The sequence below is a fragment of the Pyrgilauda ruficollis genome, unplaced genomic scaffold, assembly GCF_017590135.1.
Source record: "Pyrgilauda ruficollis isolate IOZ18807 unplaced genomic scaffold, ASM1759013v1 scaffold59, whole genome shotgun sequence".
NCBI lineage: Eukaryota > Metazoa > Chordata > Aves > Passeriformes > Passeridae > Pyrgilauda > Pyrgilauda ruficollis.
The window spans coordinates 6,765,319-6,788,919 of NW_024527599.1; the positions used below are offsets into that span (position 1 = coordinate 6,765,319).

The window sequence follows — 23,601 nt, forward strand, 5'->3', positions numbered from 1 at the left end:
TCCCCTGGTTCACAGCTGTAGCAGGGCATGATAGCAAAGCAGACAAAGCAAATAAAAGGACAGAAAATAAAGAAACACAGGTAGGAGGAATGATATGTATAGAAACCTCTCACAGCAAGACAAATCTAAACTAGATGAAAAGTCCCCAAATTTGAAGAGGCTTTCCAGCCAAGGAAGCTGAGGGCACAATGTCCACAGGGCCTGGAGCTCCTTCCCAGGGAAGACAGTACAGTGAGTCCATCCTCACTATGCCAAAATCCCATGTTTGATACCACCATCACTGAGCTGAACTCATTTCTCCTCAATCCCTGCTCTATGACATGGAGAGAAACTTCATGGGACCTGACCCCAGTGAAGAACACACACAAACTCCACTACACCCAAAACTTCATCTCACATTGAGATGGCTTCACATCCCTCACAAACCAGACTGCTTCTCCCTGCTGGGAGAAGCAATCAGAGGGAAAATGCAGTCAAAATATGGTGCAATCTAACATGAAATAAGGAAGCAGACAGGACAAAAGGAAACATTTGAATCAGGCTCACTGCGAAGTCTGCAGGGACTCTCACAATATTGGGTCTGCACCTGTGTAACACAGGACAGGGAATCTCTCACAGTCTGGAGCCAAGCAACGTGTGCTGAGCTGGGGTTTGTGTTTCATAACGACACTCCAGAGCCAGACATCCAAGGTTTCCTTAGTGAACTGCATCCAAAGTTAACCATTGGATAGCAAATATGCATCTTCTTTCCAGCTGGGATTGCTGACCTCAAATTCTACCCCTGCTTTGAGTTTTATTACCTGGGGCTGCAGAGCTGCAGGGCAGCTCTAGGGTTGGGTACCTCCTCTCTGCAATCCACAAACATGTGACATTCAGGATGCTCAGTCAAGCTCTAGTTGTTCCTCATCCAGAACATTCAGCACTGGTTTCCTTTAGCCAAGATAAAAAAGAAGCTGAAAGACCAATAAGGAAAACAACTCTTTAAGCCACTGAAAAGGATGGTCAGAATTCAGAAGAATTTGGCTCCCTGAACATCAAAATACTGTGTTTGCACATTCTTCCTCCAGCAAATGCACGATGATGATGATGATTGTTATTCCTATTGCCAGGGGCACTTCTGCAAAGGTTTCATTTCCCATGTCAGCATTTCAGCCTCAGGTTCACCATACCATGGTTTGTCCATTCTCCCCCACTCCCTCCTTCCCTGGGGCTCTGAGGGGCCCCCACAGCCCTCACCCAACCCTCCAGCCCTGCACAAGGCCAGTGAGCACCAGTGAGCACTGGGAGCTGGGCTGAAATGCTCACAGGTCCAGGACATCCCTCAAGGACCCTCTCTCTGCCTCATGCTGCTGGTTACCCCTTGCTGGCCTTTACCCAAATCCCCCTGAGCTCTGCAGTGGTCCTCACAGATCTGAGCAGCAGGAAGAGCAATCCTTTCCACATTTCTCTGCAGCTGTGGTTTTGTTCTCCAGGACACCCAGGGACACTGGGGTTTCAGGGACCCAGCAAATCCCTCACATCCTCTGGTCTCCATCATGTGAGGAACAAGGTAACATTTGCATCCCATTACTGGGGAGCACAGAGCTGTGCAAAGGACTTTTTGTTTGGGTTTGTTTTCTGTTGTTGCCTTGTTAACTTCTAGGTGAAGAAAAATTAGTAGAGGAAATATCTGTTTGGGCTTAGCCAGGCACATTTCAGTTTCAGATTTTTAACTCTTCTAAAGAAGCTACACCTCCAACTCATTTTAGATTGAAAAAAAAAAATCAAAGGATGTTCATAATCAAAATGTTTTCCAGGATTTCTGCATTCTGTTGTTTTAATCAAAACCTCACTAAGCACTTCCCAAACGTGAGGATCTATTCACTTTCTGATGGGATCAAGGTTTTAATCATCATTTGCCTTTTTGCACTTTCTCTGACCTGTGACAAACAGCACAGCACATCCCCTAAGAGCCCTCATCCTAGTGGCAGTTTGAGGAGCCTCATTTTGAGGTTCTAGATGATTCCACCCTGAAACTCTCCTTTAAAATGCCTTAAATGGCAACTTCAGACCGATGAATGAAGGCCTGGCTTGTGGGGAGATTTCTCCTGGAACATGGCAAGCATTGGGTAAGGCTGGGTGTCAGCCAATCTTCTCTCCCAGCCTGTCACCCCACACACTCTGCCTCAATATTATGTTACTCTTACAGCTGTGGAGGTTTTGACAATGAATTTTGACCCTCCCTCTGAGCACTGATGAGGAACAGGGAGAAGAGTCAGCGAGTCCAAAATGGACAAACCCAGAATGGTGCAATTAGCCTGCAGTACACCCAGAAGGAACTGGATACCTCCAGAGACACCTCCATCCCTCCAACCCCACACCATCAATAGTCACTTCTGAGCACCAGGCAACAATACACTGGCAAATAAGCTCAAGCAAGGCTTTAAAATTACAGAGCTCAAGCTTTAGAGGCCAATGCACAGTCACTGGTGCCTGCTGCCATGTGATGCTGCTGGCAACAGGGGTGATTTTGGCACTTTAAAACAAGCACGGGGCCAGACTGCAATGGGAAGCAACAACCATAATTCTCCTGCAGTCAGAGAGCTCCTAGGTTTTGTACCCACTGAAATTAGCCCCAACAATACAGAAACTTAATCAAATCAAAACTCTTCACTGTTTAAGTTCATCTTTCTCCATGAAATGTGTCTGCAAGACACTCTCAGGCACTTCACCGGAGTTAATTGCCTGAACCCAAACCATCACAGCCCACAAATCCTTTAAACTTTGAGAACTGACTTAATGCTGAACAGCTGCCAGGCCCTCACTTGCCTGCAGCCACGGGAACAGCTTTTCTTATCGATAAATGGGGATTCCTGGGTGTGCAACACCCAGGAATGGCACTGCAAATGCCTCTGCTTGGAGATTAGGAAATGCCAGCAAAAATCTGCTAAGTGCAACTGGAGGCCAAGCAAGATGCACATTCCCACCAAAGCATGGCCAGTCCCTGTCCAGAGGTGGGAATGGGGGCACGGGGGGTGCTGGAAGCACAGCAGCGTTCACTGTAAATTGCTGTGCTTCCAAAGGCAAGGCACTGCAGCTCTCCTCAACTCAAAGGGAAGCACTGGGCTACCTCCAAGAACCATTGGTAAATGAGGACTTGAATGGTGACAATTGCATCAGTACAAAAGCAATCTCCTGTTTTAGTCCAATTAGTGCTGTGCTAAATCATCAGCCTGGGCCTTGCCTTTCACAGTGGAAGGAGACACATCTGTGAGGCTCCTCTGCTGCATGTGGTTTGTATTATCCTCTAGCACAATATGCATAAACTAATGCTGTTCTACACTTACACAGCACCTCATCTGGAAATCTGAAAGCGATTTATGAATGGTGGGCATCTGTGACATTTTACAGATGGAAATCGAGGCACACAGGGATTCAGTAATTAGCCCCAGACTTGCACAATGAGTCAGCTGCAGAGCAGAGCCCATTATTTGTTCTGTAGTAACATCTAGTGTCCAAATACAGAGGGAGAAAAGTCTTCCTCCCCAAAAAGTGTGCAAGCACACCCAAAAATACCACCCATGCCTGTGTTCAGACCAAGACTGTTGAGGAACAGTCAGAGTGAATGCACAGCCTAAAGCACAGCCTCCCCTGGCACACAGGTCTCTTCATTCCTGCAATACAAACACAGGCAAGCAGAGGGGTTAATATGCCTGAAAGTTTGTCTGCTTTTTCCACATCAGTTGATCTAATAAAAAAGATTGATTCTCCCCACAAATCTGGCCTTGCTTTAACAAATCATTTGATTTGACACAAAGGACTGTATTCAGATAGTTTAAATTCCACTTCACTCCCTGAAACTAAAGTTTCTAATGGGCTGAAGCCTCAGAAACAGCCAATAGCAAAGGCCAGGCAGAGACACCCACCTTGGGAAGGGCTGGAAGTGCCTGATTGCAGCCAGGAGCATCTGCAGATCTCTCTGTACTGCAGTGCTTAGGAGCCCACGAGGAACACAGCAGTGTGAAAGAAAACTACACAGACCTTCCTGTACCTTGGAGAAACACAGCAGCAGCTCACACTTCTGAAAGCCTCCCAGTGCTAAACACAACACTGTTATTACCTGCCCACCTTGCCTGACAACCCCAAAGTATTGGGATGCACACGACCAGGGTGTAGAAAAAAAGGCCCATAACCATGTCCAAGCAATACTGTCTCTGCCTTGCTGCCTGGCCCCACACTTCCAAAGGGTTTAGCTCATATCCTAAAATCAGAGAATCCTTTGGAAGCTGAATGACTAAAATTAAATCATGAAAGGAAACCTTCAAACATCAGGCAACAAGAGGAATCCCAGGCCAGCTTGCCAAGATGAAGGGTTCCTTCCACAGTCAGAAAAACCCTAAAAATCCAACCAACCACTGCCATGGGCAGGGACACTTTCCACTGTCCCAGGTGGTTCTAAGCCCTGTCCTTGGGCACTGCCAGGGCTCCAGGGTAAGCCACAGCTCCTCTGGGCACCCTGTGCCAGGGCCTCCTCATCCTCACTGGGAAGAATTCCTTCCTCAAATCTAATCTAAACCTCCCCTCTTTGAGTATAAAACCATTGCCCCTTGTTCTATCACTATCTGCCTGTACAGAAAGTCTCTCTCCTTCCTTTTTACAAGCACTGAAAGGGGCTCTAAGGTCTCCTCAGAATCTTCTCCAGGCTGAACAACCCCAGCTCTCTCAGCCTGTGTTTGTAGGAGATGTGTTCAGAGCTCCTAAACTCCCATCACAACCATCATCAACACCCAGCCCATATTCTCTAACCTGCTGTCACATCAGCAGAATAACAGCAGCACTAGATCTGGCCTGGATGAAACCTTAAAAGGGTGTGAAAGTGCACAGTGGAGTAAACCTCATTTTCAAATGATTTAATATCTTTCCCCCTCCGAGGGCTGTGCTGTGCAAGGGCAGGACTCTTGGTGCTCTGCCTGAACACCCAACAGGACAGATGTTCAAAAGGGCACAGCCACCAAGGGAGAAACTGAAGCACAAAGTTCCAGGCCAAGGAAACAAATCACCACTTTAAAAAGACAATCCAGAACTCAGAGTGATCTGTGGCAGGACCAATAATAAGGACTGCAGAAAATGTAGATCTCATTTCTGCTGACACAGGACTTTCCCCTGTGTCCTTGGACATGTCACCAGTTCCTGCACATGGCAGCTCCAACACCAGGGTCACTGTGGTAAAGAAATGCTTTTGTGTGCCAGGACATGCCCAAGTTAACAGAGGGCAGTCAGCAATAGCATCCCAAAACATGGCAGAGAGCAGGAAAGGGAATGAGGATAGAAACAAGACCTGAAGGATCCTTCCCTGCCAGAAGGATTGGGCCTGGCTTCTCTACTCAGACATTGATTTTTTTTCCTGATACAGTAAGAACTAAGAATTTCAAGGAAGCTGTTACACACCCCAGATGTCCTCTGGTCTCCATAGTGAGCACTGGGAATAGTGTTGGGCATCTTCAGGGTCCCACCTGAGGGATGCAGCCCTGCAGATTGGACACAGATCCTTCCCAGGCTGCCCTCTCTGCCCTGCTTGGCTGTTTCCCACTCCTCCAGCTGTGCCTGGGACCCAGGGCCAGCTCCAGCCTGAATACCCATTCCATGAGGAATCTGTGACACCCCTGGGCAGAGCACACAGAGATGAACTGCAGCTGCAGCAAGAAACACACTCTGCAGATGGTGGGGCACAAGGCTGGGGCTTGTCCTAATCTGAGGCTTCATAGGAGGTTCTGGGCTGTGGGACACAGATTTTCTGCTGAGTGTGTCCAGCAAGGAGAGCAGAGAGGCAGAGCAGTGAGAGCTCGTCATGCCCTGTCACACCACTGCCTTCACAACCCAGAGCCTGGGATAACTCAGCATGTGCTGCTTCAGAGCTGCCACGATTTTCACCTTCCACAAAACCACACAAGACTCCCATGTAAATTCCTGCTTCTCTCTGATTAACCATCAAGAGATACATTTTAGAATTTAAAACCTTGGCTGGGCTTTTGCATCTGCACCAGAGAACTTTCAAGTGATTTTTTAACATTGTTTTGGAGACACACAGCTCACACACCAGCAAGCAACAAATCGGCTTTCATTCACTTTCAACCTTTAAAACCAGCTTGGTTTTCTCAGGGAGGCTGTTCCAACACACTCAGACACGAGGACACACCAGGCTGCTGGATGCCAACGGCTGAGGAACCTCAAGGGAGAGCCTACAACTGCAAATGAGTCCACAGCCACCCTCCCTCTGAGTACTCACCTCAGATAACCCCATTCCTGTAAGAATCCATGTCTTAGTGCAATACAACACATTCCTGGCTCTTCTCAGCATCCCACCCCAAAAGACTGATGAGAAGCAGGTTGGGGAAAACAGAGGCATGAGCTTTAATGGCAAGGACAGCACAACAGGTCCCCTCAGACAGCCCCAGGAGCCTGGTGTCCTCTCTCAGACAGTGAACCAAGCAAGGAGCAGGAAAGAGAAAGCAGGGTGGCCCTTCCCAGGTGCTCATCAGGTGCCTCCTGGGCAGTTCCCAGAGAGAAGCAAGCCATTCCCAGCTCCCTTTTCCAGATCCTCGAGGGAAACTGAGGCAAAGAGCAGGCAGAGACTCACAGCCCCCCCTCCCAGGAGCAAAGGGCAGCCCTGGCTGGCACAGCCCCCCTCCCCCAGGAGCACAGCCCGGTCCTGGTGCCCACTTACGGTCCTGGCTGGGAGAGGAGCCGTGCTGGCGGCCAGAGGAACCTGCGGGGGGAGACAAGGAATTGTCACTGCCCTGGCAAAGCCTCGCCCTGCACCAGGGGAAAGTTCCCTCAGCTGGGGCAGCAGAGCAAACCTGGGTGAGGAACAGGAGAACCTCCACTGCCAGCAGCAGCCCTGGCACACACAGCACACACCGCCCTCCCAAGGGCTGCACCAGCCCCAAAACAGCCCCAAAACTCCTCTGGAGATAGTGCTTCCAGTGTGGATGTGACAGCCTGGTCAGAGAGAGAGAAAGCAGGTAAGTTTTCCCATGAATCAGCCTGGGAAGCTTTAGGGAGGTGGAGACAAACAATGATAGTCAGATATTAAAATAATCTGCAGGTGGTGTTTTTTAACCATCTGTTTTTGCTGTTTTTGTCATTAGGTTGTTTACAAATGGGTGTCTTGTTAATTAGCCAATCATGTGAAATGTATTGATTAAATGACCAATGAGGTCCACCTGTAGCAAACTAAGGTATAAAAAGAAGAGAGGCCCAAATAAATGAGACTTTTTCTGTTTGCCTTCTGATATGGCTCTGTGTGATTTCTGGCTCAATGGTGACAATTCCAGGAAATACAGCCTCAGACAAACTCCTGGAGGAAACAGGCTGCAGCATCCACCCTGGCTCAGTGTAAAAGGGGCAGGGGTTGGGGCTGGGGTGGTTTTTTTGGGGTAACAGCAGTTGCTGCTTTCATCACACACCATGAGGAAAAATGGTCCCAGGTGCAAGGAGGGAGGACAGCTGCTGTTGTTTTGGGTGAGCCTTGGGGAGAAGAATCCAGCACCTTTCCAGCTGCTGGTGCATGGGCTGAAAATGATGTTTGTGACAACAAGAGATGGGATCAAGGTGAGGGGAAGGCCTTCAGCAGTATGGGCACAGCAGCATCTCTTAATGCTTAGAAAAACAGAGTACACTTCAGAGGGGGTGTCTGCCCCCAGCTCTGCTTCTCAGCTGGTTTGCTCACCTTCCCTCTACAGACTTTTTCTGTTTCCAAGAGTAAAGCCAGAGATGACGACTCCAACTGCCTTTACAACCAGTCTGAGGTCTGTGAAGACCTAATTATTTAAGTCTGTGAATCACAAAGCACTTTCATCTGGAAATATATGAGCAAATCTGTATCTGTGTTTTGTGACTAAAAGGGTAATAAAAGGAAAAAGAAAAATGCTAAACAAGCTGAGAAAATAATTGTCTTAGTAGGAAAAACTTCCCCCAGCAGCAGAGGGTGACAGTCCCACTGAAGTGATGGATATTAGTCATGATCACACACATAAAACCATCTTGAAGATACTAACCGCAAACAACTGTTACAAGAGTGTGTTTGTCGTACCACTGTCTAGAAACATCACATTAAAACCAACCAAACAAGATCAGATAATTGCTTTGAATGTGGTTTTTGTTAGTTTGGGGTCCTGAATGGTTTTGTGCAAAGGCCTGGGAAGCTGAGCAGCCAACTTGCTCAGTCCTCCTACTCATCCTCACTGGCAGGAACAGGAGATGCTGGTGCATTTACACCAGTGCAAATCTGGACAATGTCTGGAGCCCCTTAGGACCCTCACAGAGTCACTAAAGCCCACACACATTTCTTTGGAGGATGATGCTTTAACTTTCCTCCAGTTCTGCTGTGTCACTCAACCTCTAAAGCACACAAGCAGTGATAATGGGCCCAGGCAAGTCCCACAGTCAGTGTTACATTCCCCCTAAACCTATTCTTTGAGGAAAATAAATAGAGACTTGGCTGCTGGTGTGACTCCCAGCAGATGTTTTCATAATGTTGTGCAAATCTGGGACATGTGGATGAACAGAAAACTGCCCAGAATGAACTCCAGCACTACCTTATTCCCTTTCCCTTAAAGAAATCCTGTCTCAGCAGGACACAGCCCCAAGACCCCCACAGGATTGCCAGTGTGGGGAATCTTTTCAGCTAGTTTAATCCAAGATTTGGGATTCAGTGATGCTCATTCAGCAAGGAGATGGTAAATCAGATCCCTGAGGGGATGTTGCCATAAATTCCTACCATGTTTTTTTTCAGATGAGCAACCACAGGCTGTGCTGCACTGCTCACAGCTCTTCTCCTCCCACCAACCCAAGCAGTGGGAGCCAGGCAGCAGCATTTCCCTCTAGGAAATCCTGTAGGGCCAAGGTGATGGCCATGCTGCAGCCTTTCCTGCATCCCCAGTGCTCCAAGATGTGTCAGCTCCTGCTGCAAGCCCAGCTCTGGGTGCAGGGGAGAGAGAGGGCAGGAGGGGTCTGGGACACAGCCAGGCAGGGCAGCCCCACAGCCAGGCAGGGCCCCTTAAGTGCAAACATAGAAAACATGGCATTTATTGAGTGAGCCCTTCCTGTTACATGGCCAGGACCACTTTTGCAGCAGGAACCACCCAGGGGAGTCCCACAGAGACCTCCCTCCAGATGCTCCAGCTCCCGATCCTGTCAGATGTGCCGGGATCTCTTTGTGTCTCATCTTTGTGTCTAAATCTCTTTCCTCTTTTTACAGGTCTGCCTTAAGACTGCAGCAAGCCACAGTACTGCCCTGTTTCACAGAAAACCAGTGCCACCCACCCTGCTGCCTGCCTCGGCTGCAGCAGGATTGCAGCTGAGGACTGGGATGCAGCTCCAGCACCTTCTCCCCCTCCCAGGACAGTCAGCAGGGCAGGCTCACATCCTTCTCCTCATATCCTTCTCCTCCCTCATCCAGCACAGCCAAGTCCCAAAGAACCTCAAATCTGGTTCCCCTTGGCCACAACAGCTGCCCTGCATGCCAGGGAAGGACACATCAGCTGCAAGAGGAGTGCAGAGAAACAAGAATGGAGCTTTTGAACCCCAAGTCTGGCAGAAGCCTCCCCTCTGCCGTGACACTGTCAGAGCAGCCTGAGGAGCTGCACCAAGGCAGCACTTTGATCCTGAGTGAAGGGCAGGAAAATTAATATTGTCATTCGTGTTTGAGGACTTAACATAAGATCAACCAAGCACATCCTGTGTGAGATTTTTGGGAAAACAGCAGAAACAGAAATCACAGAAAATGGCAAGTTTCTTTGGTGCTGGAAGCCCTGCACCACTACAGAGCATCCACATTACCTGCAAGCCATAACAAAATGCTCAAAACCATATGGTTTTGAACTCTTATCCCAATAATAGAATAATCACTATGTAATAAATTTTCTTTCATCATTCAACCATTAACAGCAACTTCAAACCACCGAGTTCTGCTTCTACTTTGAGAAGCAGAGAAAGATTCCAGTTTAGTCTTTTCCAGATGAAATTAGATAAATGTTTAATGCCTTCTGCAAGATCTGCAGAGTCAACAAAAATACTAAAGGCCAAATCCAGAGGGATCCTGTTAACTAACTCAAGATCCATCTAGAGTTAAACAGCATCCACAGTGAGAACAGAGTTTCTCTCTTTGCACAACAGTGTCAGGTCAAATCAATGACATTAAAAAAATGTTTACTAGGTATTTTCTGTAATAGCAACAAGAAAGAAAAAACTAAACCTCAAGAATTGTAACAGAAAGGCCAGTCAAAGGTAGAAATGTATTCCACAGCCCTGTGCAGAGAATCCATTTCTGGACATCTGCCTAAAACTCTGCATCCGCCTTGTGCTGGCTCAACCCCCACTGCTCTTGGCAGGTGAGATAGAAAATTGGTTATAAAATGAGCTCTATATTTTAAAAGTTTCATAAACATTTTTTTGAAAAAAACCTGGAATATGAGGTATTCTCAGAGATTCTGTGCCAGAGAGTAATGTGGTCTAACTTGGAAACAGAGTTACCACCTGTTCATGGCAACTGCTCTTTTAATCTTCATTTCTGTTTTATGAGCTGACCAACACTATTTTATTAGCTGACAATTAGTTTAGGTTGATTTAATTAAGCAAAATTGAGCACAATCCCTCTTTCTTCCAGGGCAAACGTTCTGCAGGATTAGAGGTATGAGCAACTTGGAACCTGTATCAATAAAGCTAAATTCCAGATCTTTTTGTCAAAAACAATCACATGGCTGTCCAGGTAAATATATGTCAGTAGACACAGAGATGTTCCAGGTGTTCTAAGAGGAAAAGAGATGTTCTAAGGAAAAAAAAAATGTTCTAAGAGAAAAAGAGATGTTCTAAGAGAAAAAGAGATGTCCTAAGAGAAAAAGTCAGGCTCTGGCTGCCTGGGGAAAGCCAGAGGTGATAGTTTGACACCAGCACTTGTGCTTAAGTTTAACTGGTTGGAGTTGCCACCTCTGCTTTTAGAATGAATGTCTGCAGCTCATGGAGGGACACTGCCAGATAAGAAGGAGAAAGATGAAAATGAATCCAGTCTGGAGATAGCAATTGATTATTTTTCAAGGAGATCAATTCTTTAAACCACGTGGCTGTTCCACTTGTGTCAGTGGGACAGAAAGGGCAGAGCAGGGTGGGAGGAGGAGCAGGAACATGGAGGGGTGATTGGAGCAGCCCCTGGGAAGGGGCTCATTGAACTCCTGCAGGGATGAGGACATGGTCATTGCCTGCCGTGGCTGGGCAGCTCATCAGAAATCTGTCCACATCAGCACAAGGTCATCTGCATCTCGAACAGATGCCTCCAAAATTGATGTAGCACAGGAGGCAAGGCTCAGTTTTGCTCTTTTCTGCCAGTGTTGGCTCTCCTGTGAGCAAACACCCTCATGCACCAGCTTTTGGGCTAGGAACCACATGTCTGCAAAGTACTGCATTAGACAGCATGGGGTGGATAATCTCTTCAATGTCTTTGGGTTTAGCTTTGCTTGTTGTTGTAACTGTTTTCTTCTTTATTTTTTCCCCTTGAATATTTTGTATAACATTTGCAGAGCTGTACCAAGAAGGATTTCCCACCTGGGCAAACATCTCTGGTTTAGCACAAACTCAGCCTTACACACAGACAGGAGCTTTAGCTGTGAGTCAGGGCTGAGAGGATTTAGCCTTCCTCAGGTTGTACAGATGTTTCTTCTCAGCTCATTTTAAAGATTCAAAGCAACAATTGACCAAAATCAGCAACCTTTTGAGTGCCAGCCCTCACCAAGGTAAGCTTGAGTGAAATACTCAAGGATGAACTTCCTCGTGTCACAATTTCTTGAGTCCCATCTTGCAATAAGACAGAACCCAGTGGTTAATTCTATGTGCAGAGCTTGCAGTGAAGGTTGTAGCCACAACTCAGCCCTAGAGGACTGATAAAAATGACTGTAACAGTAGTAGAGGCTCGGGTGCAGTTCAGTGCAGACAATTTTGCAGTCAAATGGCTCTTCTGTAAGATATATGTTGCCTTTGACTCTTACTGAGCCTTGAAAAGTGAGCCACCACCATTAGTTATAACTCCCTGGCAAGGAAAGCACTAATAATTCTGACTAATTGTCATGGAAAGTTACCCTGATTGCAAATTTGACAGTTATAAAAATCCAATTTTGGAATTCCAAGCAGGCCAGGAACATAATTAGGCTCTACATTTTAACACCCTCTTGATCAATGGTGGGGTAATGGAGACCCTTCCAAGGGCTTTGTTTTGAAATGAATGGCGCCATATTGATGAAACAGCTTGGACCCAAACCAGAAATTAAATTGAAAGTTTAAACAATGCAGCTGTATTTTATCATCCTGTATTGTCAAGCTTTAACGAAAATAGCTCCTAAACAGAGCCACATGTTTTGCCTATTGCCCAAAAACTGAAGGTGAATTTTAAAACCCTTTCCTAAGCTGCAGGATGCCAAGATTTTTCAGCTAGAAGTTATTATTAGGACACAACAGTATTTCATATAAGCCCTGACAATGGTTTTGTATGGTTTCTGTAAAAGCAACTTCATTTTTTACACCAGAGATGGCTCAGATGAGTGACACTTCAAAAAAATGGAACCTTTGCTATGTATTTCTTCTTTTCCATGTACATATGATAAAGGCAAAAATAAAACCACATTTCAATCATCACAACAACCAATACAGGGAGTGTAAGTTGGATTTCCCCCTCATCCTACATATCATTAATGAAAATTGTCAGCTGCCTTCAAATCCCTGGACCTGGAGACAGATTTAGTGAGGGTCTATCAGGTATTTCAGTGTCACTGGGAAACCTGCAGGCAGGTCTTCTCTTACTCTATCTCCTGCCTTTAAGGATTAAGATATGATTAAAAAAACACTTGTTAGTTACAACATTCCAAGAACCAGATCTTTGATTTTTCTAGCAAATTGCTCATGATAGAGAAGAAAATGTATAATGAGACTTCATCTTTTTAATATCCAAGGATGGATTTGCACAGCTGGAAAATTAGGGGAAAACTCTGGGGTTTGGTTTGTAATCTGTTCAAATAGCCTAGAGGATTTTAGGGGGTGCAACTCATACAAATTAAATGGGATTCTACTGCATTTATTTATTGGAGTATAGTATTGCAGCAAGATGGCAAAACTCAGATCCACATTGAGCAAAAAATCTGCTGAAAACCAAAGAGCACATTAAGTTCTACCAGCCCTTCCCATAAAAGTTTAAGTGTTCAATCTCAGTTTTGAATATCCATAATCCCAGAAACAAGACAAAAAAAAGCTCTGGGACTGTAAGCCTCCAGTGGAATAGGTTCAATGGCTCAACCCTCCCATATGCTCCAGGGATGAGGTATTCCAGTTGGATGTCTGAGGAAGCTTGCAGAGGGGTGCACGCAACTTTCATCTCGGTCCACCGGGGGAAGGAAGGGAGATGAGACATGAAGAGATAAAAAAGCTGAGAACAAAGAGGTCCTTGCAGAGCCTCCAGCCTCCCTCATGCTGGATAAACACGTCTGTCAGAGCCTGAGGTCAGGCCAAAGCCTCTGACAACGCTGCTCTGCAAGTCTGAGTGTCTTTTATCTCCCTGTGCAACTCAGGCTTCCCAACAGCGCGAGGACCAGCTTATCCAGGAGGTTTTCATGGAGTGTCACCCATTTCCCTCCTGCTGGAAGAGCTGTGAGCTGGACACTGGGTGCCAGCACGGAAATCAGCAGCACAGCAAGGGCTGTGGGAGCTGTCCTGGCACAACACCAGGGATCCCCAGCAGCAGGACAGGCCAGGGACAGTGCCCTGCTACAAGGCAGAACGCCCCTGGGACTGGAATTTGGGCAATTTCTCCACGAGGGATGGTGCTGACACAGGAACAGGGCAGCCATCCCAAGCCCCCTGAGCACCACTAACACCATGTGGTGACACTGCAACCTCTGGTGTTCTTTTCAGGCATGCAAATCAGGCAGGGATGCTCAGCCTCTGGAGATACCCCTCCTTCCCCTCCTCCAAGGGGAGCCCAGTGACTGGTGAAAAGGAGACAGGCAGACAGATGAGCTTCAGGGAGATAAATGCCTTTCTTCATGTTTTAGGTCACTGTCTAATAAACATGGATGTGTTATATCCTTTCCTTGCATATATCAGGGACATGAAGAGTGTTACAGAGCCTGAGTGACTCACAGTCATATCAGAGGTCACAGATGCTCCTTGGGCACACCATGAGAAATGCTATTTTTATTCATCTTTTCACCCAACGTTTTACTGCACTGCATTCTCAAATGCTACCTAAATGTCAGGATGAGGAGATGATTTTTAATGAGGTTACTACTCCCATTCATCTGCCACTGGTCAAAATCTCATGGGCATTTTTATCTCTCTTAGCAGACTAACTAGACTGTGAAAGAGGCAAGATAAACACCAGCCAAATAACTTGGATATTGTAGCCTGGCATGTGAAGATGGGCTTCAAAAGAGCACCCAAAAGCAGCCACTGAGGTGGCTAAGGAAGGAGAAGCACCAACCTGTCCTGTGGCAAGTTTTCTCTACAGTCCTTTCATGGCTAATGAACATCCAACAATGCTTGATAAAAACAGTGTCTGCTACTGATCAAGTGCTGGTTGCTTTGTATCACACTTGAATCTAACAGGAAGAAATGTCCAAGAAGATGTATTGTCTAAGTCCAATGTTTTATCAAAACCAGATGAGCACACATAGCCAGAGGTGCTGGGCAAAAGCCAAGACATACAAGCAGGAAACTGCAAGCGGGTAAAATGTGACACTTGAATTAAAAGAGAGGTGCTTACCTCTGTGCCAAAATCATTTTTACCATGATGGTACTGTGTATCTGGAACACTTCTGCCTCCCCAAACAGAACACTGCAGTTGCTACAACGCCTCCCCACGTCAGGCTCTGCTGAGTGGAAATCCCAGCTCAGACCACCTCTGGATGATGCACTCCAGTGCCTTTCCTTTTACACATTCATTTACACAGGCATGACCATGTGCACACACCCAGAGGAAAACTGCTTCCATCACAGCAATTTCTACACTCTGCAATACTACTGAGCAGCTTTCTGAATGATTTCCTTCATGCTATGGCCTTCAGTGAGGAACCTTGCCCAGTCTTCTCCTCACGGTGTCATGGTGGAGAACAAGCAAGACAGAACTGCCAGAGGTTTAGCCCTGATTTTCCACTGACCACCCATATCCCTCCACCTATGCTTTGCTCCACTCTCTGCCTGTTTCACTCTAAGTCCCTTTGGAGCTCGCTGCAGCCAGGTTTGGAGTCACTGGGATGTGGAGATCTGTGTTTAAGCTGGAATGGATGTGTATTTTCTGAGGTAAAGCCCCACCATGGAGTTTCCCAGCTCCAGCTGCTGAGGAAGCACAGTTCAGTGGTGCTTACTGAGCCTACCATTAACTCCCAGGACAGCCAACACCAAGGACCAGGTGGCTTGTGGAATTCTGAAAGCTGCCATGTGTGCCTAAGATCCTAAACTCTCTGGGACAAGAACACGAGGGGCATAGAAGGCACTAAACCATCAGCAAGCAATGCCTGCACATTTTTTTATATTCTAAAGTGTTGTTTTCAATTTACTTCCAGCAAGGAAAACATATATTGAGTAGGTTTGTCACATTCCTGGTAAAGCACAAACCACCACTGCCCATTGAAAAAGCTTCAGGGCAACAGGAAATGTCTCCAATGCCCCCAAATTCCTCACTCCACAACACCATGCCAGTGGTATCCCCGTGAAACCTGGCTACACTTTACACCATGAAAATTAGTAGCAGAAGAGGCATTCTAGCCCCTGGACATTTTAAGTTTTCTATCCAGCCAAGTCTATGGAAAAGGCACTGCCACAGATGCAATGGCCACAGTTCCCTCACTAACATCCCCCTCCTCCTCCACTGCTGAAAAGTAACATAACTGTTGGAAAGAACTGCAAAATAGTTTTTAGGGTTCATTAAAATATTTCAAAAAGTCACTTTGATTTAAAAACCCACCTTAATAAAGCCTTATTTATAGTTTCTTTCCACAGTCTTCATCCATTTATACAGCTGCAGTTCCTCTAGAAGACAGTTCAAAGAAATGCAGCTTCAGGCACCCAGTCAGAGCCTAAAAATCCACTGCTGAGTTGCCCAAGATTTTACTAATAAAATTTGTCTTCAGTGATATAGATTGAAAAGTCAAAGCAGCAACCTGCTCACAATCTACTGCAGAGGGGTTTTCAACCTGCAGCTCAATTCCATGAGAAAGGTGTTCCACATGGCTTATGATTGCTGGAGGGAGATAAGGAAAGAAACAGAGTAAGTAGGTGTTGAAACTGCTTAGAAATCTGACCATATCCTGGGGTATTTTCACCTGCTCACAGAAACAGGCACTTCATTTCTGATCTGGGATCAGAGCAGCCACTTGATGACTTCTAGGAGAACAGGCCACCTGCTTTCACAGCCTCTGCAAAAGGACATTCTCCCAGCTCAAGCTCCCACACAAGCCCTATTTTCCCAATGAAAAGGTATTTCAATTTCTTCTCCCTGAGGTCCAAGATACCCCAAGGAGAGGCACCAACTACAGGAGCACATCAACAGCTGCTCTCAAATGCTGCCAGATTCACTTAGCTGAAAAAAGCACAAATAAATTTCCTACCAGTGTCTGGGTACAGCCTTCCTGCTCCACCCAGTAAGATACAGGTCAGAATTCCAGACTAGGAACAGGGGACAAATTTGGAACAGCTGAACTCATCTAAGAACCAAAGCAACAGGAGTTTTGTGCTGTGCAAGAATCACTCAATATCAAAATTAAGATAGTATCAAAAGGTGCACAGAAAAGCTGAAAGGTATTTTGTTTTCCTACACTGCTGCCCTTGAGCTGTAGCATCTTGAGATGTAGCAGCATTTCTTCAGAGCCTCCATTATTCCCATGCAAAATAAGGAATGTTTGGGGCTGCAGAAACTGCCACCTGGCAGGTCCTGCTGCAGTTGTGAGTTTGTTCCATGCCCACAGAGGGCTCTGCTCTGAGTGGTCTCTTGGTGCTCCTGCATCATTGCTGTTAAATGAGAGAGCACTATTTAACTTGCAAAGTCAATTAATGCACAAGTAAGTCTGGGGTTATGTTTGCTTTTTTTAAAAAAAAAAAAAATACACATAATCTTATTGAAGAGCCAACAGATAACAAACAGGACAAGAGTCAAGTGTGTTATCAGTGAATGGGGACAACCAAATCATTTTGAGCTTGAGATGTAAAATGTTGACTGAGAAAGGCTGGACCTGGACTGCATAGAGACTGCCTGCAACACCAGCAAGGTTAATGAGAACAGCAGGACAGGGATATCTCCAACAGCCAGACTCTACATCCTAAAATTCTTTCATTTCAGTTACTATGAAATTCCAGTGTTTCTCTGATAACATCTAGAAGGCAAATGTTACCACAGCACAATCTCTGAGGAAGCAAATTTCAAAATTGAAATGACCTCTGAAATATTTGCCTCCATCACTTTTGCCAAGAAACTTGGGGCAGTTTCATCTTTCATCACTGCTGATTCTCAGCTTTTGACAAACTGCAAGCATTAGATTATTATTAGTAGCAATATCTTAAATTAGTGCCCAAAAATCCATGTACCCTTTGGTACTGAAGGAATTTCAAAGGAAAAAAAATATTTCTAAATAAATAAACAAACATAAAAAACCCCTACCACTCAGAAATTCAGCTGAGCTAGCATGCCTGGATTCAATCTATAGCTCCTCAGAAATCACAAACCAGTGGAAGATTAACTGAAAATCATGGGATGGAAAGGCATCTGGAATTCTCATTGTGGAAGGCAGATGACATGTTTTTAAACTCTGAAGCTTGGTTGACATTTCAGGTAGTGAAATGCCTGCCCAGCCACCTCCTGCCCATGTCTGGTGGGCTCCACTCTCATCAGCCTTGGGTGAGACACCGTGTCCTCTGTGTCCTTGGCCCTCACCCCCTATGGGGCAGGTAGGAGGGTCCTTCACCTCAATACTGAGAGGAATGAGGGATTTGTCTTTACAAACAAGCTGTGGGTCTGCTGATAGATAAAACCAGCGCTGAGAGATAAAAGAAACAATGGGAAGGATTCCACTGATGAATGGAAAAAGGTATTTGCATTTACAAACAAACTCTAGGTTTGCTGATAAATGAAATTGGACATTGAAAGATGAAATAAACAGTGGGGAAAAACCCTAAATCTCATAAGAATTAAAAACTGAAAGGGAGGGTTATACATTAGAGGGAAATCTTCGGTATCAGGCTTTTTGGGAAGTCTGTACCTCTCAAGTACCTCAGCCAATGGAGAAACAGAGAAGGGAAATGCAGCCAGGAAATTGGGATGAAAGGGAGGCTGCAATCTCCAAAAATTTGAGAGATCCCAGGGGAATGTCCCATGGCTTCTCCCTTTATTCAAATAAAGTAAAAGGACTCCTCTGTCTCCTTTTTGGACATAAACCTGTGATGTTTGTGGATTAATTTTTCTGACAATACCAACGCTGTCCATACTTTTCCAAGGAGAAGACATCCTTCCTGCTACATTCTCTGGAGAAAAAAAAATATTACTGACAGGGTTACAGCTCCCTGGGGACACAGACAATTGCTTTCTTATTTCACACCCCTTGGATATATGCATCTAACTCCAGATGTCCATGGAATATTTCATTCTATAGCAGGCTACCAATTTCCCTCACCGTTTTCCAATTAACGAGTGATTATGATTTGCACTGGCCAAGACACGGGAGGTTGTGAGCTCACCGAATGTCAGGAGAGTTCTACCATAAGGTCACACATCATACATGTTATAGATGGATAATGAGACGATTGGCTCTCGCAATTAAAGGTGACATGGTATCCACAAGGGTGGTTCCCAGCGCTGCAAATTTTTCCTTATACAGTCCTTTTGTTGTATTTTTTCAAGGTTTAATAAACCTCTTACAATTTTCAAAGTGAGCAGTTGTTTCTCCCATACAGGACCATCAACAGGAACTCCAAAACCAGCCATTTTTCAGGAGGGTTTTGTGAAGACCTTCCCCCACACAAACCAAGACAATCTCAGATCGTTTCATGGTCGGACAAACCATGGAATGCTGCTGGGGCCATGCCTGCTCTGCTCACAGGACGTGATGTACCCCTCCCCCAGATAACTTGGCCTTGCCTGTGCTAATCCAGCTGTTTTATTTTGTGAATTGGAGTTCAGATTTGCTGGTGCAGGGGGGATTTTCTCTGATAATCCCACTCGTCATTACGGAAGCTTGATGTGCGAAGGATGAGCCGCTAATATCCCCCGGGGAGAGCCCAGCCTCAGACTGGACTCGGTCAGGGGCTGCATCTGCAGCTCCCAAACATGATTAAGTGCCTCAGCTAGAGGGAACTGCTTTTTCTTTCTTCCCTTTTAATGAATGGCTCAGAGTTCAGAACACAGGGAAGAGGAAAAGTGCCTGAAAATGGTCAACAGTGCATCAAAAGGATCTGGAAATTTCATCTTGAGTGACTTCAGGCTCCTTACATCCTACAGCCAAATTTATATCCTCTCTCTTGCACCTTAACCAGAAAGGCTAAGGGGAAAAGGTCACACTAATATCAGAGAACTGAGGATCTCCTGGTCCAGACAAAACCACACTAAAGTCCAACGAATCTGACATATCAAAGTGGAACTGTGTCATTTTATATCAGGCAGAATCCACCCCTCTTCCAACAGCTCAACAAACAAGTCTCCCATTGCGAGCATTTAATGTTTTATATTAACTGAGTTAATGATGTCATGGCCAGTAACTCTTCCCTTCTGACTTTCAGTTATTTCCCCATGTTTTTCACAGGACATAAATTGCAAGTTCTGATAACCAGCAGTGGTAACTGTGTGGCATTTTCACCTGTCCTTTCCCCTTCTCACTTTATTCTCTTCCCATAATCAATTTTAGTTACACGAAAAAGTTATGTTGATTGTGACTGGATGCAAAATGTCTATCAACCAACTCCCTGCAGAGGTTAAGTGCTGTGCTGCCAGTGCCTGCAGCTCTGTTTGCCTTGGGACACTCTTGTATGTGCAGTTTCTGTCCCACAACCTTTGGAGACATTCAGGACTGATAAATTACAGAACAAAGTTTAAAGCAAGGAGCACTCTGATGAGGGCTGTGATACAAAGAATGTAAAAGATCAAGTAGAAAACCTGCTTTCAAATTTTTTTTAGCTGGTGTTGAAGGACAAATCTCAGTAAAGTTGAGACGAGAGGCAACCAACAGCTCAACTTCTGAAAAAAGTCACCAGTTATGTCACTCTGGCTCAGTTCTCAGTAAAACATCCAGCTCAAAGGAGCAAGTTGCTTGAATTTCTCTCTCTCATGGCTTACATTAATTAAGTACTACTTAATGCAATATGATGTTTTCGTCATTGTATTCTAAAAGAAAGTCAAGCAACACTGAAACTGTTCTCATGGCAAAGTTCCTTGGCTGCATTACATCTCCTGCAGATGTCATCACACAGATTTCACATATGGGTCATTCCATCTGCACAAATCGGGACCAACTCAGCAGAGTCAGCAGAATCCTGCTGCCATGCAGCCATGTGAGATGAGAAATGGGGCTGCTGCCTCCATCCCTCAGCTACTCCGGAGCTCTGGAATATGCAGTGGAGGAGGCACTTCCTAAGAGGGGAAGAGGTGAGAGGGAAAAGCAGTGTAAAAGCATGGAGTAGTTCACATTTCTGGAGTTTGGACTCATTGCCCACTTGCCTGAGCTACAGGAGTCACTTCAGACAGATTGTGACATGTTGGATTCAGAGAGGGTTTTTTCTCCTACACTTTGACTTTATGGAGGTGAAAAGGAGTCAGAGCAATGGTGTGGCCTCTGCCAGCCCCACCAGCATCTGCTGTATTCCCCTCCTGTGCTTTCCTCCTTGTTCTAGCTAAAGAGTCTACAGCATGTAGCATAATTCCTGTTACAGGAAGGAGAAGTTAATGCTGAATCTGGAGAAGCCAGGGGAGTATCAAGAGATTTCCAACAGCTGACGGCTGCTCTGGAGGAAAATCCAGCTGCTCCTTTCCATGCAGTGACCTGTTAAAGTTGGAACAGCAAATTTCCAAACCAGTCTGTAGCCATGCCTGGAACAATGAAGCATAAATAAATTAAATTCTTATCTCGGAAAAGCTTATGAGTGTCTCACTCTGTATGCAAGCTTTTCAGGAAATGGGGAAGAGGGAGAAAACCTTCCAAAATTTTTGCACTAAAATAATTTATACTTTTTGCAGTCAGAGAAAGGGAAAAATGGATAAGAGAATAGCAACTTTTTGTGGGATGGAATAAGCAATGCTGTCCATGGGAGAGCAGAAAAAGTTGTTTTAGATTCTGGCACTCGCTCTTCATTAAAGGCAGTGGGAATTTGACCTCACACATGTACAGCTGTGACTGGCACAGCTTTCTGCTGCATTCCCCCACAGAAAACCCCCCTGAAGAGGAGCTGGGTTGCTGATAGCAGCACACAGCCAGCATGTAGGGCCTAAAAATGGCACAGGCACAAAGTAATGGCAGTTCCAGCCCCAAAAAATGGCATTCCCAGGAGCCAAGGGCTGAGGCCAGCAGGAAACAGACAGGGCAGGGAGGTGACCAGCAGTGCCCCATTTAAAAGGATAAAAAGGATCCTATTTAAAAGGATACAACCTATAAATGAGTGTTAACATGTGGAAGATCTTTCACACTATTCCACACCTTGCATGGACACTGAGCAGTGGCAGCATCTCCGACACTTTGCCCCACTGATTATGGAAGTTCTCACATTCAAGAAGACTCTCAGTGACACGAGGCAGCTCCACTAGTCAGGCAAAGAGCACAAAATAATGAACACCCGAATTAAACCTTTAAGGACTACTGAAAATTGCCTATAATGACTGTTGGGAAGTGATTCTCTTGCTGACTAGAGCAAACCCAAGCTCAGCCTGCTGCTGTTCCCTGGGGATTAATTGTACCACGTGAAAACAGTGCAGGGTGTGTAGATAAAGAGCAGTCATGACATGAAACAAATGTCTCCTCAATTCAGTCATTTCCCACAGGGAGCAAAAGTTAACCACAAATCCTAAAGACCAGGCAACTGCATTTAAAAGTAATGATGCAAACCATTCTTGAAAATTATTTGCCTGTCCTTAGATTTTGACATTAAGATTATTGTTTCAGTTTGACCTTTATGTCACCTAAGACAAAACAAAATAATCCTCACTATCATAAAACAATACTGCTGGAGACACTTGTACATGTATTTTATGGTTTTATGAAAATGTTTCTCCCAAGAATGCTGTTAAATATCTAGTGCTTTCTTAACTAATCAGAGGTTCTCAGCAAAAAGAAGACCAAAACTTGCAATCTGAAATTCTTAGTTCTGGACTAAGTTTTCACATGAAAACTACAAAGACTTTGGTCAGGGAAAAAAATAATGGCAATTAAGTAACTTTTCAACTTAGACTAAATGTCAGCTCTCTCCCCTAAAAACGTCAAAGGCAAATGTTCAAACATCCTCCCTAATGCTAATTTTATTAATACTGTCAGCAATTCTCAGTATCTCAATCTAAGACAGTGAGTCAGGCAGCAAATCAATCCAATTGCCAAATCTCCAGAGGGAAAGAAACAACAGAGGAAGCAGGCCAAAGAGACTGCTGATAATGGATATTTAGTCTTTATGTGGGACAAATACTTTGCTACTTCCTCACACTCCTTTTGCTCTGTTACACTGGGGGCACTCGGTGAGTTGTGGCTCAAATGCCTAAATATAGCAATTTGGATTACACTGCCTGGAATTCTTGTATGGGAAGAATTCCTGACTTCCCAAGAGCATCCACAGCTGACTCACAGGAGTGGATGTCACCAGGATGTTGAGGTGACCAAGCCTGGGGTCTGTGGCTTTCCAGGGTGGGACAAGTGACACTGCATGGGGAATAAACCCAGCAGCTGGCTCAGGTGACTGTGCTGCTTGAGCTCTTTTGTCCTGCAGCCCATGGGACACAAGGACACCTTGATGGCCACACCTGCAGATCCCCTGTTAGCACAGAGCCATTCCACACACAGCAAAGTCCAGCAGTTTCTGACAGGGTGGCACTGGGGATGATTACAGCTGAGCCCATGGGGGCTGCTTGTTGAACAAGCTACTGAAACAATTTGGTTGTGGAAACTGGGTTGCTCTTGTTTGTAGAAAAGGACCCATACACTGGGGTCAATGTCCTGGACAAAGAGAACACGGGGCCTTTGGAGCCATCCCAGACAGTTTGAGTTTCACCAGCATGGCAGGACATGATGGCATTTTCTGATGGTATTCCCTCAGACTGACCTGTTCCACTATCTGCAAGAGTCCCTGCCTGCATTGCAAGTGTGGCATTTACCTGCTCTAATTTAGGCACCTGAAAGTGAGACATTGAAGCCAAAGGTGGTCACCCTGGCCTCTCTTCGTGCTCAGAGGCAAAGGGTGGGGGCTCACATCCCTTGGTGACTGACATCCAGTACACTTCATCCACTCTGGAGGAACCTGTTTCTGCACTCTGTGTGGGGAACATTCAGCTTTCCACCCAAGCTGCTCACAGTCATGTCAACTTTTCCCTTTTATGTTCTTTGCTGCAAACTTTTATTCCTGCCTCCAGCC

General features: G+C 45.6%; 1 protein-coding gene across 1 annotated transcript in view; it reads right to left on the reverse strand.

Moving 5' to 3' along the window:
* Window positions 1–23,601, reverse strand: part of COL26A1 (collagen type XXVI alpha 1 chain) — a 165,747-nt gene that overhangs the window by 47,241 nt on the left and 94,905 nt on the right. The window contains exon 4 of the mRNA XM_041482777.1: window positions 6,704–6,745. Within this exon, the coding sequence (XP_041338711.1) occupies window positions 6,704–6,745 (42 nt within the window). The remainder of the gene's footprint in view (window positions 1–6,703; window positions 6,746–23,601) is intronic.